Source organism: Ambystoma mexicanum, chromosome 11 (genome assembly GCF_040938575.1).
Source record: "Ambystoma mexicanum isolate Mex_15411 chromosome 11, UKY_AmexF1_1, whole genome shotgun sequence".
Classification (NCBI taxonomy): domain Eukaryota; kingdom Metazoa; phylum Chordata; class Amphibia; order Caudata; family Ambystomatidae; genus Ambystoma; species Ambystoma mexicanum.
This window is the reverse complement of record NC_090934.1, coordinates 1,377,980,236-1,377,999,199: the sequence shown is the minus strand read 5'-3', so window position 1 is coordinate 1,377,999,199 and position 18,964 is coordinate 1,377,980,236. Positions and strand designations below refer to the sequence as shown.

The following is an 18,964-nucleotide window of genomic DNA, read 5'->3' as shown; positions in this document are numbered from 1 at the left end:
TCAAAAACATTTTTTATTTTACTGTTTTGTAATGTGATCACATACATGTTTATGCTTCGTCATGCCAGCCTTGAGGACGACAAAGGTTGAAACACATGTCGGTTGACTTTCTTGAGAATAAATTGTCTACTGGAAGACTTGAGGATTTAAAGAACGCATTACTGTACCTAATATATGTTCACTCACGTGAAAGAGGCAGAGCGCGATACAACATTTCCCACCACTGTTGTACTATTATCTTTTTAAGGCATTGTGAGGGTTGGCCTTGGGGGATAGGTGACGCAGCTTGCCATTTCATATCAACTCAGAGTGGTCATAGGGCACATTTAAGGATTCAAACCCATACCTATTCATACATGTTTTCAATTTCCCTGCCTTTTCTGGAGTCATAAACCTCTGCTGTGCACTTCCTGATTGAATCTTTAAATTTTGCCCTTAGGCGTTCTTGCTTCATTCTTTATCTTTTGTTGTGGGATCTTATCCAAATGAGTTAACCCTCGAATCGTAGCCTTAAAGCCCTCCCACAGGGTACCTGGTCCAACCTCCCTGTTATCGTTAAAGTCAAAATACCCTTTCATACTGGTAAGGGGGGTCTGCAAGGTCTCTGTCTTTTAATAGAGAATCATTGCATTTCCACCTACCTTTCCACACAATTCCCCATCCATTCCCCACCTCTATACGTACTAGGTCATGGTCTGATCATGGTATCGGATCCACCCGGAATCCGGAAGCATGACCTTGCAGGCTATTATCTATTAAGATATTTTCAATCCTTGAGAACAAGTCGTGAACCTGAAAGTAGAATGTAAATGGTGGATCGCCGGATCCCGAAAGGGTCAGAGAATCCAATATGCCAAGTTCTCGATTAATCTGCTGACATTTCTTGGAGTCCTTGTCTCTCTCTGTTGAGCCGCCCCCCAATGTCCCCTTTCTCTTCCTGTCTCCAGTCGGGTCGCAAACCATATTGAAGTCCTCACACTCTATTAGGGGGCCCTTCACTAACAATTTGAGTTTCTCCTTCATCTTGTCCCAGAAAGTGACCTGTCCTTCGTTTGGGCAAAACACTGTGCCCAGTGACGGATAATTCCTCTGTATCCTTCCTTTCAAAAACAGATAATGCCCCTTAGGGTCCCAGAGTACATTTTCCACTTCCAGACCTACACGTTCCAACACCAGGATTGCCACCCCTTTTTTCTTTGCCGTAAACAAGGCCTGGTAGACATCCTCCATAGGTTTTGATCTAAGAGTCGGTTCTTGCCCCTTCATTCAGTGTGTCTCCTGGAGGAAAAGCAAGTCCAACTTGGAATGTGTAAATTCTCTAGTCACGCACCATCTTTTTGTGGGTGAGTTAATGCCACCAGCGTTTAAGAAGCCAATTGACATTGCATACAGTGGGCTAGATAGAGGAGTGAACCAACCAATACCCAATATTCTGCACTTTAATTCCTCCAGCAAATACTTGTAGGCCCAGTCTATCAGCATGGAAGCCCTGCCTTTAACTCATAAAACGCTAAATCACTTGAAACACCCCATAATAAAACCTGCCATAAACTTCCCCAACATCCCTACCCATCTTCAATACTCTTCCCCTCTCCTCCCCTCCCCTCCCCTCCCCGGAGTCCCTGCCAAGGTCGACTCCTGACTGAACCACCAGAAATAACTAGATCACCGGGCTATTTCGCCACAACCTCCTGAGCTTCCTGCTGCCCCCCCCTTATTTTTCCCATCGTCCACCCCCCGCATCCACCCCAATTCCACAATGCCCCCTTAATGTCTCACTGCCCACCCCCTCAGAGATACTCTGGAAGCGCATGCCCCTACAGGTCTTCTCTACCTTTTAGCCACTCATCATACAAAGAGGGGGGCTTAAACACAATCACATTATCGAAAGATACTATCCCCTTTATCAAAGAAGGGTTCAGGGCCTCCCGGCGGGAGGAGTATTGAGCTTCTTAAATTTCCTTCAACCAGGGATGTCTCTCCTGTCTCTTGTCTTTCCTCTCTGTTTCCTCTGTGGCCCTTCCTTCAGACTCATGACCTCGGTCTCCAACAAAGTCCATCATTTCCGCCATCGGCCCTCTGATGTCCTCCTCCGACACCAGTCTGTATTTTTGTCCCCCACTCTCAAAGGCAAGCGAGAAGGGGAATCGCCAACGATATCCTATTCCCTATCCTCTGAGCCATTGCGCGAGGGGAGCGCACAAACTTCACCTTGCCAAGGTGAACGCAGAGAGGTCCTCTGAGCCATTGCGCGAGGGGAGCGCACAAACTTCACCTTGCCAAGGTGAACGCAAGAGATACTTCTGGCCCACAAGTTCAGACTTTTTAGACAGGATGGAAAGAGGTTGCTTCGAAGGAAAGGAATTCTATATTATTCCACCAGGGGTAGAAAGGCACCTTGTTCCAGTTTCTCTTCATCAAGGAAAAAGGTATAGATTAGGCATCTAAAGCACCTTATATAAGCACCTAACTTTTGAATGAATGGTTGCTGGGGAGGAGTCTAGTTGCAAGGTTACCACAGATCTGTTTTAGGCAGAATCATCCCTTTGGACAGTCACTAGAACAATCTAGTTCTATCATTGGAATTAAGAGTCCTGATCCTATTGACCTCGTCTTCCCAAGGGTGGGGGTCTAGGGGATAGGGAGGACAAATGATTTTTCAGATATCTACCTTTTCAAAAGAACTTGCAGAACATGCAAGCTTGGGGTGGTCTGGGCTTGAGCAATGCAGGGATAACCAATTAGTGGTGGCTTCTAAGTACTGCCAACTGCTGTCTGTCATTTATGAGAAACCTGAGGGAGTTCTCACAAGTATTCCACGGGGATCTGCTGTTCAGGTGGCCAGGGAAGGGTCATCGCTCTTGGATCCCTGGGGGCGGTCAAGCAAGGGAGGATCACCTGGTCAGGGGGGTACTTCGGACTGCAGGGAGAGCGTCCGAAGGGGATACATGGTATTCCCTCATTCCTTGTCCCTATAAATCCTACACTCCCCTCTTTGTTCATGGGATATTATCATCCAAGTCTGGTCCAATCCCTTGACCTTCCCCTCAAGAAAAGGGAAGATAAAACTATGTTGAACATCTAGGGAGACCAAACACTTTCACAACCCTTGACACTAACCATGTCTCTCCGTCCTCAAAACCCAGAGGGTATACTGTAAAGGGATTTAGAAGCAACACACCGTATCAATAGTACTCCAACAACCCAAATAAAGAAAGGTGGAAAACATCACCCACTCACCTTAATAAACCCCCAAAAAAATCCCCACACCTAGTACTGAAAAGAGGATGAGAAAAGCCCAAACCCACTCTCCCTCAGCCTTTAGTGGTATTTCCAAACCCATTCCATCTCCCTCTCCCCATTTCCAACAAATACTGGGACAAGGAAGAGGCAACCGGAATAACATGGGAAGTGTAAGGGAAACAGGCTGTAGAAAGAACTTAAGTTGTCCCATTGATGAGAATCAGCTATTTACTAAATTATCACTTACACCCGATTCCACTTGACTGTTTTCACAACTATAAAAAGGTGTGGTTCTACACAGGTGAAAGAGCAAGCTGGGGACGTTGTCTTGGCCAGAGAAGCCAAGGAGACGCTGGCCTGGTGTTTGTGAGGGGCTGCAGTGTGGCTAGGGAGCTGTCTCCATGGTGCCGGAGCGAAGCAACCTGCAGGCTGCTATTGGCAGTCAGAACATTGCTTGTTCCCTTGGGACCTGTGCCGGCCCCAAGGTTGTCTGAGAGTGGGGGAGAGACCCTGACCTCAAGCCTGCACTACCAGATTGGGAAATAATGTGAGTAGGCCTGCAGGAAGGAGCCCCCTTATGGGTGCAAAATAGCACCACAGTGTGCAAGTAAAAAAAACAAAGCTATTTTAGGGCCCTACAAACAGTGTGTCTAATTTTGTCTGATCACTGTATCCAGACAAAACAAGACTACTTAAGAGCTGCCCAGACAGCATATTAAGAAAGGGGTAAGAGGAAGAGGAGTTGAGCTAAAGGGGGGGGCGGCAGGGAGGGGTTTAGGGCATACAAAGTCCTTCCTCCCATGCACCAAGGGCATGAAATTGTTTTGGCTCTGCTGTTCAAAGGTGCTGTAGTGAACTCACCCCATATTCTGATGGCTGAGAAACAAGGGTGGAAAATGGTAAAAATAGTTATAAAATGAGAACGTCCAGTAATGTTTGGAAAAAAATGTGTTAACCTAGGAAAATTAGAAATTGTCAAGTACAGGAAATATTTCACCTACTGTATTCCCATACAGATTTCTTGCTTTTACCATTATTGGAATGTGCTCAATTCTAAAACACGATACATAGAATGGGCAAATCCAATCTACTTTTCATGGTTGCAGAAAGTAATGGCGATGTAGTTGGATTACAACAAATCAAGAAAACATTTTTCCTCAATGGTATGTTGCAAACCCTTTTTTTAAAGAAATATCACACAAGTTATGTTTCAACTAACCTTGTTGCCCATCTGGCATGGTCACAATAATTGGTTGTCCCATTCCACCTGTTTGGAGTCCAGACTGTAGATTACTGAGATGAATGCCATCTGTGACGATTGTGATAACTTGCTGCCCTCCGGAACTTACAACCTGTTGTATTGCTCCATCCACGGATTCTGCAGTCACTACTTCCTCAGAAGCCACCACTGAAAGAGGTTTCATAGGTCTACAATTAGAGTTTTTACAACTGTAACAATGATTTTATTATATGTAAATAAAAAGACATCAGATGCAAGTTTGGCATGAGCACTGCTAGGGTTGTGCATTTTGACTTGATATCATTTTCTAACATACATTTACATAATCCAAATATTCTTTAAAGTAAGGGAAAAATCGGCCCATCCACAATTAAACAGATTGGATCCAGATCACCCTCAACCTGCTAAAAATTAAAATGGACTGTTAAACATGCATATTTTGAGACAGACCTAAGAAATTGGAGAATCATGGTTTTGTTATTACAGGAAATATGCAAACTCCTCTGTGCAAAATCGAACGCTGCACATAGACCACTTAAAATATCCCTCAGACCCCTCAGTGTGCAGAATGGAAATATTGGTTTTCTGAATTCAAATGTCTTAGAACCATTATCAGTATGCATTGCTCACATTTCTTCATCTGTCTAGAGTCTATGAAAGAGTACATACTATGCTTCAGGTTGTATATTTGAGCTTTCAGTATCAAAGTGAAAAAATACTAACGACTCTTGCCAGAAATCCCTCAGAAATTGTAATCTAATCCCCTCCTTTTTATTTGAGCAATGGTTTGGTTGCTCTCCACCCGAAATGTTGGAGTTTTCAGTTTTTCAATCCCCCACCCTTATTGAAAAGTGCCCATGGTTTCTTCTGTCCGGATTGCCCATCTATAGAGTCTGGCTGTTTGTGGCCAATATTGGCCTAGAGATGTAAGTAGAAGGGCTTTGACCTCATGTTTTCCTTCGTATGGATTCAGTATGCCCAGGCTCACAATGACACCCTGGCACTGTGAAAGGCTCACTAGCCTGACCGTTGCTGGGCCAAAGTCAGTGCCCATGTCCATAAACAATTTACACAAAAGGACAAGCTTAGGCGCTCTGAAACATCTGAGGTGGTGGTGACGATTTGATGCAGTATAAAAACTTCGTAACATACCAAACAGAGGAAAAAAGGGGATAATTTTGCTAATTCTTCAGGCAGTTGTGAACATTGCTAATTCACATATCTGACAATATTGCGAATAATTTTATTAAAAGAGTTTCCATGTGTACAAGCTGGCCAGATCCCCATTTCAGGATGGCCCAAGCACTCTCTCGAGCCCCTCATGCATCCACCATTACACGGTTACATGTCTTTATAACAAAACATTTAATCAAGAATGCACTTATAATTAAACATTTATAACGAAAAATATAACATTTTTTTTTTTTTGAGTGATGGTGGTGGGGGATGTGGATTCCTGCAAAAACCCCTGTTAAGAGATACAATTAATATGGTAATTTTAATAGATGCGTTTTATGCCTCCCTATTGAGAACGCTCGATATGAAAATAGCACGTATTTCCGACTGCCTGCTAAATAATCTAAATCTTCACCAGCCTCAAAACGAAGGGACCTCACCTGTATTTTAGCGAGGTTAACATCCAATTTGTTTCAGGAAGGTTGAATACCCCAATTAACTATAGGTAATGCTTTACAGAAATGTCCAGGTCCCTAAATTAAACGCTCTTGGTGAATCTCAAAGCATGTAAGGTGGACTGGGCCAATAATGACCCCCCCCCCAACCCTCCCGCATCTCAAAATTCAAATGGATGAGGCTATGGACAATGGCAAGCTTGCCATGCTCCTGCTGTTAGACCTCTCGGCGGCTTTTGATCTTGTCGATCATCAAATTCTCACTGAGTACCTGTCCACAGCAGCTGCCTTCTCCAGCAACGCCTCTACCTAGATACAATCCTTCCTGTCTAACCGCACCACCAGGGTCTTTGCACCCTCTGCCTCAGCTGATCCGATTCCCATCCACTACAGCATACCACAAGGCTTGTGCGTTTCCCCAACGCTTTACAACATCTTCACCAAGCTCCTCTTTGACCGTCTTGACAACCTGGGTGTCACATACACCAATTATGCTGATGACACCCAGGTTCTCGGTTAACAAATGGGGTCTGTACTGAAGTGTAACATTTAGGGGGGCTACTTATTAATTGTAGTAGGCCTAGGTAATTTCTATTGTGTCCAAGAAAATACAAAAACACATTAAATGTGAAGATGTACAATGAGGAGTTCAGACAAGAATAGATATCATTCAGACAGCTTTTAAATTTATTTTGTTGCTGGATGCATTTAGTAGTCATGCATCAATGGTATTCAAAAAGAGGTATTTGTAAAGATAACAAACAAAAATGCAAACAAATTCTTCACAAATACTGGGTGTGCAGGGAGGTTAATTCTCAGTCTTAGCCTTGCCCTTACACAATTATTATGACAAGGTAAATTGCAAAAATGCAATGATAAAACAAGATAATGCTATAAAGAGCACTGTGTAACCACCACCTCTTGTGACATGTGATTAATGTGTATTCAATACAAGACAATCCAAACAGAAGCAAAAAATGCGGAAACTCTTTGATGTCTATAGCCGGGCTGGAGGGTGACCTAATACATGGTTCTCATCACACTTTCAGGGAGCTATCGAGATGATTCTAAAAGAATCAACGAAATATATATGGAAATCCAGGCGTGGATGGCAGATCACTGCCTTTGCCCCAACGACAATAAAACTGAGCTCTTGATCGTCAACTCTCAAACCCGGCTGAACAAACTAGACCCTCGCTATGCCTCCATCAACATTGATGCAAACCCAATCAAAGTGGCCAAAGAGATCAAAACTCTGGGAGCCTACTTAGACTCCACAATGTCCCTTAAGAAGCAGGTGAACTCGACGCGTCTTCTATGGCCTACACTAACAAGCATATTAACGCCTGCAAGCAATTCCTTTCCCTCAGTAGCTGCATCACACAAGCCAGGGCTCTAATGTTATCCAAGATCGACTACTTCAACACTCTCTTCCTAGGCACTTCCGAAGGGAACCTCAACAAACTCCAGGTCCTTCAAAATATCGTCCTAAGAGCAGCTCTAAATATACCAAGATCCATGCACATCACTAGTTTCAGGCAAGACGCCCACTGGCTCCCGATACAGGACAGAATCGCCCTCCGCACACTCGTCATCACCCACAAGTGTCTATCAAACACCGCCCCCAAATTCCTAGCTGATAAATTCAACATACGCCAGCCCACTAGACCAACTAGGACCATCTACTCACACTGTCTAGCTGTGCCAAGAATCCTACTAAAAAGAGCAGGTGGAGCAAGCTTCCCAGTTCTAGCTGCCAAACAGTGGCATGCACTCCCCCTTAGCCTCAGGACGGAACCTGCATTCTGGACCTTCAGAGCCAAAGTAAAGAGATGGCTCTTCGGGAAACTCCCAGTTTGCTCAGTCCCTGGCCCAGCCAGACTGACTCTACCCCGCCCATTGTAACCTCCCTGCCTAAAACGGCATTTTATTGCTCCCCTCCGCGACCACATTCTGTAACCTCTGGTCATCCTGCACTTATCTCTGTTGTTGTTTTCTGTCTCTGTATATCCCTGTGTCCAAAATCACCTGTATTTCCTGTAAATTACCTGTATTATCTGTGGATCGTTGTGTTCATAACTCAGTAACCTCTGTATAAGCTCTAAGCACCCAGTTACCTGAGGGTTCGGTGCGCGGTACAAATAAAGAAACTAAACTAAACTCTGGTCGTAGCATATAATCCTCTCAGGTCCCCTTCTTGAGACATCCTTCTTTCTCTGACTTTGGTGTCACTATATAGAGCCTTTATAAAGTAGAGAAGTGAGGTGTCAATATCCCAACGTGCAAAAATGTTCACAGTTTTGACCTGATGACACTGTCAAACGCTGCGGTGTAGTCAACAAAACAAAGGTACAATGCCTTTCCTGGTTAACTGTGGGAGTCCGAGATAAGGGTGAAGCGAGTCCACATTGAATGCGTAGTTGCAAAGCCCTTGCGAAAGGCCGTCTGTTGAGATTTTAACAAACCTTTCTCGATCACCCATTCTGTCAGCAGCTCTAGTAATAAATTGGCAAATAACTTGGAGCTGCAATCTAACATCGCCAGTAGATGATAGTTAAAGGGCTGAGTACGTAAACCATTCTTGAAAACTGGAATAAGGATGGACACCTTCCAGGAAGTTGGTATGCATCCTGTTTTTCAGATTGTATCAAATAATTGATGGTGAAGCGGAGCCCAGAATGAAGGGTTTCCTTTTAGTACCAAATTGCACAGGCCATCTCGGCCTGGGGCGCTTGAAGCCTTTATTTATGCTATTGACCAAGTTCGCCTCCTTATATATCTACTTAACAGCGTATTGTGCATGGACCTCAGTCCCTGCCCCGGGTCTACAAATTCCTCTCCACTAAACACCCGACCTATAAATAACCCATATTGGGTCTCAGGGATGCCCACAATCTCTTTAGCTAAGCCACTGTCCCCACAGCCACCTAATCGATGCCAGGATTTCTTCAAGTTGTTGATCCTCATCTGCTGATTTATGGATTTCCAACCTGCGTCATTAGTGGAGAATCTATGTCCCTTTAACCAGTTCTTATATCTTGTCTGCAATGTTGTAATTCTTTCGGATTTCTCGCTCCACGATAGTAAGTCAGATCTCCTCGTTCGGCGAATAGCTGCATTTAGTTCCCTCTTCTTATAGGCTATATCTGCATTATAGTGGTGGCTTACTTTAGCGAGATTATTCCTTTTTAAATGACACCTAGGGTCCATAGGCCCCAATAATGCTTTGAGCTTCCCCACTTCTCCCTGACAAAGCATGATTTCCTCCTTCTGGAGCCCACAATTTAATAGTAAAGTGTTAAATATTCCTAATGTGCTAATAATTCACTGCAATCTATTCCCCTGGGGATTAACCAAAGGGTTATAGTACAGTGTATCTCAAGGTTTTGTTGGAACACCTTTACAGGTCATCAACAGCATAGAGTGATCACTTGCCATCATAGGGCGAATCTCGAGCACCGGGGTGTGAGTCTCGCAATTAGAGCTTGTGAATATAACATCTATACAGCTACTTTAACGGCTATTAGACCAGGTGACATTTTCCCATTATAATTTCCATTTTCATATCCTCTTATTTTCCCCTCGCTAATTTTCTTTCCTCCATCAGATAGAGGTCCGGATGCCTCTGGCGGGGGCAGAGCATGCCACTCCATGGACAAGTTTAGGAATTCTGATACTAGTATGGTTTTATTTTGGCACAGTATATAAGCACATTAACAAAATAGAAAATAACCAGATGCTAAAAACCTGGAAAAGCTCTTAAGAATATATCCAAAGGGCCAGTTTGCCAGACCAATCTGAAAGACAAAAAAAAAAGGGAAAAAAAGGACCTCATCTCCTAGAATACCACTCTCTAAAAGAGAGGGAAAACCTGAATCGGATCCGGAAACAACTACCAATCCAAGGTAAGGAAAACCTCAACCAGACCATAGAAAAACCTTCCACTCCCAGAAAAGAACAATGGGAGACCCACACACTACTCTTCCATTTAGCACCCATGGTGACAGAGAAGCACAATTATTTTCTGTCTAACAACCAAACACAGATGATTTCACTTCTTATCCACACTACAGAGACTTGAACGTGTTTTCCCTATAGCTGCAGTCGTGGTAGAAAAAGAATGTCCTGCAGCCAACGCCCCCATTAAAATCAATGGACAAAACACCCCCAGCACACAAAATGCAGGGGGAACTTTTTTCAAACTCCCAGTTCCATAAACTGACTTTATCAAACACACAAACAATCGTGTTGAGTATGGAGGAAAAACAAGATGGGGTCTGGCAACCAGAAGGAGAGTCAAGACAGCAGACACACACGCACACACATGTGGGTGACTTATTTAAAGACTTCCATTCCAAACTCATGACTACAAACCCTCCCTACCAAAGAGTATGTTCAGGCAAAACACCTGACCTTTGTAGCACACTCAATGGCAGGCTTTTCAGTACAAGACCAAGATAAAGGCCAGCGTACCAAGAACAGCAGTGAAAGGGAGAATTGGAGCACACAGTGGCGAGTTGGAATATTCCAGAGATCTAGGATTAAAAGGCAAGGACTGTGAAATGTCGCGTGGGTCAATAAGAGGAGTGTGGAGGGAATAGCACGGCAGGTGGCGGAAAAGGGAAAATCTGGAAAATGGAGCAAGGTGGGGTGAAAGAAAACCTGGAAGGTAGAATAAAAGTGCAAACCCAGATATCGGAGGAGGGATGAGAGAAAAAATGCCAAACCTCTGACCAACGACAAGCCAGAGAACGGCCAAGGCTCTGACGAAGGAAAAGGCAGAGGAAAAAGGATGGAGGCACTCACCCTAGGAAAAGGAGAGACAAGCGAAAAGACGGGCCTGCGCACTAACGGGAAGAAAACCAGACCCTTGGAGACTATTTTACGGTGTCGGGGACACTTTAAAAACACCAGATAAAGTGACAACTATCATGACAAAACAAACAAAGCACCTTTAACGCGAATGTCACGTGTAATACCAATTTCAATTACAACAAAACTCTGTTCACACATCTGCAAAATAGACTTTTGTAGTATCTGCCTTCCCAGTTCTCAAGATGCTTTTCTGAGAGAGTAAGCAAAATATTGCCAAGCTGCTAACATTATGGAAACACAATGAGGCAGCGTTTGCTATTGTTTGGTGGTATGGTTAATCAATATATACCTATTTAATTGTGAGAGTGCAAACAATACTACTTATAAGTCTAACTTCAGCCCACACTTCATGTCGCCTCTACCCGACCTACCTTTAAATACACTGTTCTTCATTCGGCACACACTTGTCGCATCCTAGATTGTTTGCCCACAGCATGAACCATTTGCCCAACACAACACGCTCGTCTTTATGCGCCCAAACACTATACGTGGATCACCTTTGTCACTCATGTCCCACCCCACTACAGATAATTCCCAAACCAACACAACGGCCAACGCACCCAAGCAGAGGTGTTGCTTGCGGAGGGGGGATGGGAGGGGGGTAATGGGGCTATAGCCCCTGGTCCTTTGGTTGTAGCCCCGAATAGAATCTCAGGAGCTACAACCAAAAGGCTAGCTAGCCCCCAGTCCCCACAGTTCCGACATTAACGTAGCCCCGGATCTTTTCCAGACCTAGCAACACACCTGCACCCAAGCACCACTGTGACACAAATGCCCTCATGGATACACACATACCATCTAGAAAAAGACTAACACACAGTAGACCGGAGTACTTCTGAACTGCACACATCAAAACCGTAGTAAAGCAGTCTTGCATTTTACCTCTCCGCTAAACCCAACAATCCTCCCCCTATTTCAGATCCTCCAGAGTGCCTGAAAACCATGGTAACAGCAGCGGTGTGCAGCATAGATCCCTGTAACATGTTAAACTTGTGAGGCCCTTCTTTGTAAATCGCTCAAAATATGCATAGCTGTGTAATTCTGCCCCTCATAAAGAGCACACATACATGCATAGCTATATAGTTCATGCTTGTACGTATGTATGCGCGCACACACACAGAAGTCAAATTAGGAAGTAAATCGGCACATCGTTCTTTTTGGGCACAACAATTGCTGAGGAATTGCCAGGGGTTATATTGAAGAAACTGCTATGCAGAAATGACTCGGATAAAAAGAAAACATATGCTGATGGAAAAAGAGGGATGCATTCAGCAGACCAATGCCTGCACTTCTCAAACTCGTGTATTGCTTGCTTTGATTTTTTGAAATAAATGAAGCCCATTTGATGGCTTCTCCTGCAAGGAGAAATGTAAAAAGGTACTGCTCTTAGCATCTCATATCTGGAATCTAAGGATGCAACAAGCATCAAACAAGCTCATCCTTTTATCTTTACAGTAAAATACATCAGGATTGCCAATCACTGGTATTATTACATTAATTACACCAATCACAACTTCTGAAGAACTTTAGGGTTAGATGTTATAACCTCTACAGCAACAGCAAGAAATAACTACGATCTAGCAGAGCAGGCGCATGAATGAAAGCAAATAATAATGCATCTAGGTTATATAACAATACAGCAAAGGGTAATATGGAAAATGCACACTGGACATTGTGCACGGCATGGAGTCTATTGAATAGCACTTTAAACGTACATCTTTCTTATAAACAGACACAAAACAACTCAGTATAACACTAAAGAAAGACACAATAATTACATGAGCAGATCACCTACACGCAACTAAGTGACAAATACACCATTAATTACATTGAAGCGTTGGTTTAATACTTTATATAGATCTACTGAAATGTTTTCTAGTTTAATTTCTCTTTAAAGAAAACCTAAGAGAATGTAATTGATCATGGCCAAGCAATGAACCCTTTGAAAAAGGACCATATGTTGAACAACGGACAATGAATCACATTAACCAGAAAAGTAAACTTATAAGAAAATATAGAGCTATAACTCATTAAAAAAAATAATGTTTGACAGTTTTCATTCTCACCTGTCCATAAAGCATGTATTCTGGAGACGCTGTTGCTGTCAGGATTTTGTTAAATATACAATGTGTATCGTTAACTAATCACTTTAGAAATGTAGCAAAATGAAAGTATTGTGCATAAGCCATATGTCAATTTATTCACAATTAAAGTATTTCTTTGTAATGATCCCGCTTTAAAAAATACTGCTAAATGTATAGATTGTATTTGTTTTTACATAGCACCAACACAAAAGTTATAGTCTGTACGTTTCTATGGCACCAAAACAGAACAATTCAGAGCTGCCAAAAAAACAGCCCAAGTTCACAGCACAAGTTATTAGCACCGATGGAGAGCGGGGTTAGTCAATCAGGTGGCAAGGAACCTAGGCCTGCACCATAAAATAAGCCAGGTTACTTTCCAGCCACCAGCGCCACTTTTTTAATGCCAGGGCCCATCCAGCTCCCCCTCCTGTTCATTAGATCGCTCCAGCCTCCCACCACAGCCACCGTCAACATAGAAAAAAGGGACTTCCTCCTTTTCGAACATTGCATGGTGGCCTGTCTTGGTCTTTTTTTTTTACCGGAATACGACCAGTAGGATCATTGCACACCCAATTCCCTTATATTGTCTGTATTTTAGTGCTCTGGATGGAGTCCCGATGTGCTGATAGCATCAATCACCAGGTTTGGAGTGGCATTGGCCGTTGACGACCAAACCACCCCTCCCCCCAACCTGGTGCTTCATATCCTCTCCATATATATATATATATATATATATATATATATATATTCACTACAAAAAAAGGGGACGTTATGGTTAAGTTGCCCTACGAAAAACCTGTGCACTTCACTAAACGAAAATTATGGTTCAAATTAAAACCGAAAAACCCCTGAAATTCGCCAGTTATGGCAGACTGAGCCCCCATACTTGCCATCACCACTGTGCACTGCTAACAGTCACACCCAGAACATGAAAGATATATCTCAAATGTAACTGTTGACATCACTGAACACATCACATGTTTAGCCCCTTTGTTTTCGTTCCCTGCTCTACATATATATTTACATTCAGTAAAAAACTTTGTTAAAAGGATGTTCTACTTCACAGTGAAACCAAACACTGCACATTCCCCCATTATGGTAAGCTCAGCAACCGTAACTCGCAGCATCTACCTGCATTGCTAAGACTAACACCCAGGACATCAAAGATGACATCACAAATATCAGATTAAGATGCACTTCACACTGTGCCACAACCAATCGGTGAAAGCGCAACATGGTCACGGCCAGCACACCATGGAATAGCCAATTGCAATCTTCTCCACGGAGCGGACAGGGAAGTGTGACTGCAGAGCGGACATAGTTATCACTAATTTGTAGACATACTTTTTGATCGTTTTTAAGGGAACTACTGGATGGATTGTCACAAAATTTACAAAAGCACGCTTTCGCGACCAAGCCCCTGCCACTGCCGCAAATTTGGTTCAAATCCGTCTAGCGGTTTGGCCTGTAGCCATGCGCAAAGTTTTCTCCCATTCAGTCTATGGGAAAAAAAGACATTTTGGGACCCCCCCTATAACTTTGCCCCCCCTGGACCAAACATCTCCAAAATTCAGAGTGGCCCATTTTTTTTTGCAAAGTTTGGTGAGGATTCGTCCAAGTGGAGCGGAGTATTTAGCCGCCCAAAAAGTGCTCTTCCTATGGAAACAGCAACTTAACCATAACTACATGGCCACTACTGTGGCTGTTTAATATATATGTAGAGAGATATAAAGTGAAAATGTGTTCGTTTGTGGCAGGATTTGTGGCAAAGCGTTGTTCCTTGTGTAATTCCACACTGTTTCACTAATCTGCACCACATTTGGCATAGTTACCTGTTAGGACCCTCCAGACATTTCTGGCGACATGACATTTGGACACCCACCCCGTTCTCCATATTTTAGCACAAGTCAAAATGTGTTTGTAGGTTTGGGGGGTTGGCGAAGCATTGTTCCTTATACAATTCCACACTGTTTCACCAATCTGCACCAGATTTGGCATAGTTACCAGTTAGGACCCTCCGGACATTACTAGAGGCAGTTGCCTGAAAACAGTGAAACATCAATGTAGTCGTAGAAGGACCGTCCCCGACACGAGGTACACAACTCCAAGTCCAGGCCTTAGGATGCATGGGTCCTAGTATGCAGCAGCACACCAATTATCGCCTCCCACCAACGTCTGCTGCTGGGTATGTCAGCCAGCCACATGCGCCCATACTCAGTGCAGTTTACTTCAGGGTACAAAGCACATTAAGCGATAAGCGGATCGGAACAGCGACCTACAGGATCAGTGTTCCCATGTCTGTCTACAGAACCTGTTTGGCTCTGCTAGTTATTCATTAAAAAAAATTGATTTGACCACATCGTATCATCCGCACCAAGAACGGTTAATTGACCAATGAAGTTCAGTATATAAATCAATGCACATAGCATCATATTTGTTATCAGCTTTGGTTTTGTGTCTCTGCATGATGTTAGTCCCCAATATTTTTAGTATCTGATTTACAGGATGACATACCACTTTTAGCGGAAGTAGGCCTCTCTTTTGTAAGGTAATCGCCTTAAGGGAGGTCAAACCAAATTTGATGCAAATGTATTGGATAGAACAGGTGTGAGGGAGACCCAAAACAGTACCCAGAAGTGACCTTCAACTTTATCTAACCATGAAAAGTTGCGAATGGTTAAAACTTCCAGACCATATACAACAACTGGAATACATCATTGAGTATATAATGTCATAATGCCTTTTAGTGAATAGCCAGATTACTGCAATACAAAGCTGCAAATCAGCATCGAGATTTGCTTGGCTTGCAGAGTCTTACTGGTTATCAGAGCATGACAGTCTGCATTACTATCCACTACTACTCCCAGATATTTATAAGAGGAAGCATAGTCCATCAACCCCCAACTTCATGTAATTTTAGGACTATTCACTTTATTTGCCGAAATTAGCATGGTATTATAGTTTTGGTTAAATTGATACTCATGTTGTGCTCGGTTGTGAAACGCCCAAGTTCTTACAATATAGCCTTCATACCTCTAAAGGTATGGTCAACGATGACAAGGTCATGAGCATACAGTATGGCTGTCAACCTAGTGGAACCAAATCTGACAGGACAGTTGGCTTGATTTTCCTCCTCTATAAAAAGTGCTCTGAAGGAACTTGTTACAGCACTAAAACATCAGATATTCGACTCCCTGCATGCACACTTAAGCCCACCTCACTCCCAATGCCTGCCTTGTGTTATGCTTTTCCCACTCTGACATTAAGCATGATAACTGTCCTGCTACCTACACCGGTAGTACTTGACGATTTAAAAATAAAAACAGACTATGGCATGCTTTTGTCAAAAATAAAAATAGAAATACTTCATATGTTGACCCTTTTTCCTTTTTAGGAAGGTACTTAATAGCTGGTAAATAAAAGTAGAGACAACTGAAGTTCTACTTATCTGAATTTCAATGTGGATGGTTCACGAAAACTGCCACCTTCAAGGTATTCAATGCCACCTTGAAAATGGGCGAACACAGGGCACACTTTGTCTGACCCTAGCCAGTAATTGCAATAAGGAAATTTCTTGGTAAAACCAATGATTTGTTAATTTACTTCGAGATAACATACTGGTATTATTCACACATATATACTTCAAAGGATTGCACTTTTTAATTTGAACAGAAAATCTTGAAGGTAAAACAAACCCATTGAGTACATAGAGAGTAAACAATTTCGACAATCAGTCATCATTTTATGAAAAGCGAAAGTTCATTTCATTTTCATTGTTAAACGATGTCATTCTAATTAAGTTTGTACGACGCGTTTCGGGACTTGCCCTTCTTCAGGTACAGTTTTCAACTCTGACTTCACTGTTAATAAACAGAGTAAAGTCATGTAAGACTTAAATTACATTTAAATTTGTATATGTAATTCGATTTGTGACTACTTGTAATTAAAAAAACAAAGAACTGACCTGTGTTCTTCTAGTGTCCACTATTGATTGGAAAAGATTTTGTAGAATCTAGTATGTTAATAGATTTTCAGAGTCTCAACAGTATGTCACCTAGTAGAGAAATATTTTTTTCCAAAAACATGTCATAAATCCGATTTCATAAAACCGTGTGTGGGACACAGTCACACAGAAAAGCTCTGGGTCCCACTACACGGTCAATTCACTTATATTTCACAAGTATACAATTCTAACTACTCACTGTCTTCACAGTGATGGTGGACTTCATGTTTTGTTTTCCGTTTGTCATGTAGTTTGTTAACTGGGGCTGTGTTTTCCTGGTTATGATTTCTACAGTTTCCGCTTATTGCCTCTGATCGATTTACAATCTGTAAATTGTTGTTAGATGCTTGGATAACTGCATCTATTTTTAAATTAACATACCGTGCTGCGGCGCACCGTGTTTGTTGTGCTGACTTACTTCCAGCTCTAGATGCGTGGTATGCGGCTGGAACTTGAAGTCTTCATTCGTACGCGCTCGGGGTAAGCGTGTGAGTGCTCCAGGGGTTACTGGAGATTCCAGTTAGCAGTACGATTATTCGTGATTTCCAAACTCCGTGTGGATGGCTTCCGCGTATCCTGAAACGAATACTCAAATGTTTTCTGTTTGTGTTATCATAAGTGACGCCGTTGTCTAGGAAACGGTCAGGGTTGATGGGTAATTTTACCTCTGTTATGTTTCATGTCTGCCCAGGGCGCCATCTTGGAGTGTCGCTGAAAATGTTCAACTCATCCATTCGATGTAGTCTTCCATTATTTCTCGACATTCAATGCCACCTTCACACAAAGCACTTACAGCAGATCAGGTGTGGCAGACTGAGACAGTGACCACTTTCCCTTGAATGTTCTACAAGGAGCAACATGGCTTCCCGTTTGCTTCAACTTCTAGTTAGACTGGCTAGCAGAGGTGGCAGAGCAGAACGCCACCTCCATTCACTAGTAGCCAAACAATATATATCATGTATGCCTGGCTCATATGCTGGCTCGTAGCTCAAATTTGAAGCATTTACCCATGACATGGGACCAGCCTGCACTTCACACGGTCGATTCAAACAGACGGGCCAAGTGAACTCTTCAGTATTCAATAGTGGGTAAATTAAACTCTATGACAAATCCCTTTGGTTCTTATCACTGTAATACCAAACTTAATAAAGTGCTTTATAAGAATCCACATTATTTTGAAAAACCTCAAAGCATCCCATGATCCACTGATGACTGTATGATCTAATATTGCCTGAATCTCTATTATATAGTGTAACATTCAGAAAGCAATGCAACCGTTTCAAAGCTCTAGAGGTAAGGCTTGAAAGGCCATTCTAAAAAACGAATCGCCCCTCTGTAATGCAGGCGCATCACAATCTACTACATAACTTGGCACAGTAAAACAAAAAGCAGCATACAATATCAACAGAAGAGCAGTGCATCTCTAAAGCTACAAAATATTTTGATATAGAGAGGATTGGCAGCCTAAGCATACAGTTGGTTGAATTGCTTACGTTTGGAGGCCACCCTTTGAGGAAAACTGGGAAACTGGGTGGGCTAATGGTAGCCACTGGGTTCCTGATGCACCTCTTCAGCAGTACACAGACGATCCCTCAGATATTCCCAGCTCCTTCTCAGAGACCTCTTGCCGACAGATACCACTCTAGAATCCAAAAACCAGTAGGCTAGAAATGTGTGGCATGTGAACTGAATGAGTATAATGTGGGCTACAGACGATTTACCAGCTGCATGAGGGAAGACACCACAAGTGAATCAATTGCCTGGAAGAGTTTGCATGAGATGTCTGCAGAAGTGTGCACCAAATATAGCACAGAGGAGGGCGTTTCAAATGCAAACCAGTTTGACATGTCCTCTGCATAATATCGGAACACGAGAAAGGAACAAGAAG

The 18,964-nt window shown here is 42.8% G+C and overlaps 1 protein-coding gene across 6 annotated transcripts in view; it reads right to left on the bottom strand.

Moving 5' to 3' along the window:
• The window catches only part of GABPB1 (GA binding protein transcription factor subunit beta 1), an 841,719-nt gene that overhangs the window by 162,510 nt on the left and 660,245 nt on the right, over positions 1–18,964 (bottom strand). For all 6 annotated transcript variants that reach the window (XM_069624968.1, XM_069624969.1, XM_069624970.1 and 3 more), the window contains one exon: positions 4,463–4,651. In XM_069624968.1, coding sequence (XP_069481069.1) covers positions 4,463–4,651 — 189 coding nt within the window. The remainder of the gene's footprint in view (positions 1–4,462; positions 4,652–18,964) is intronic.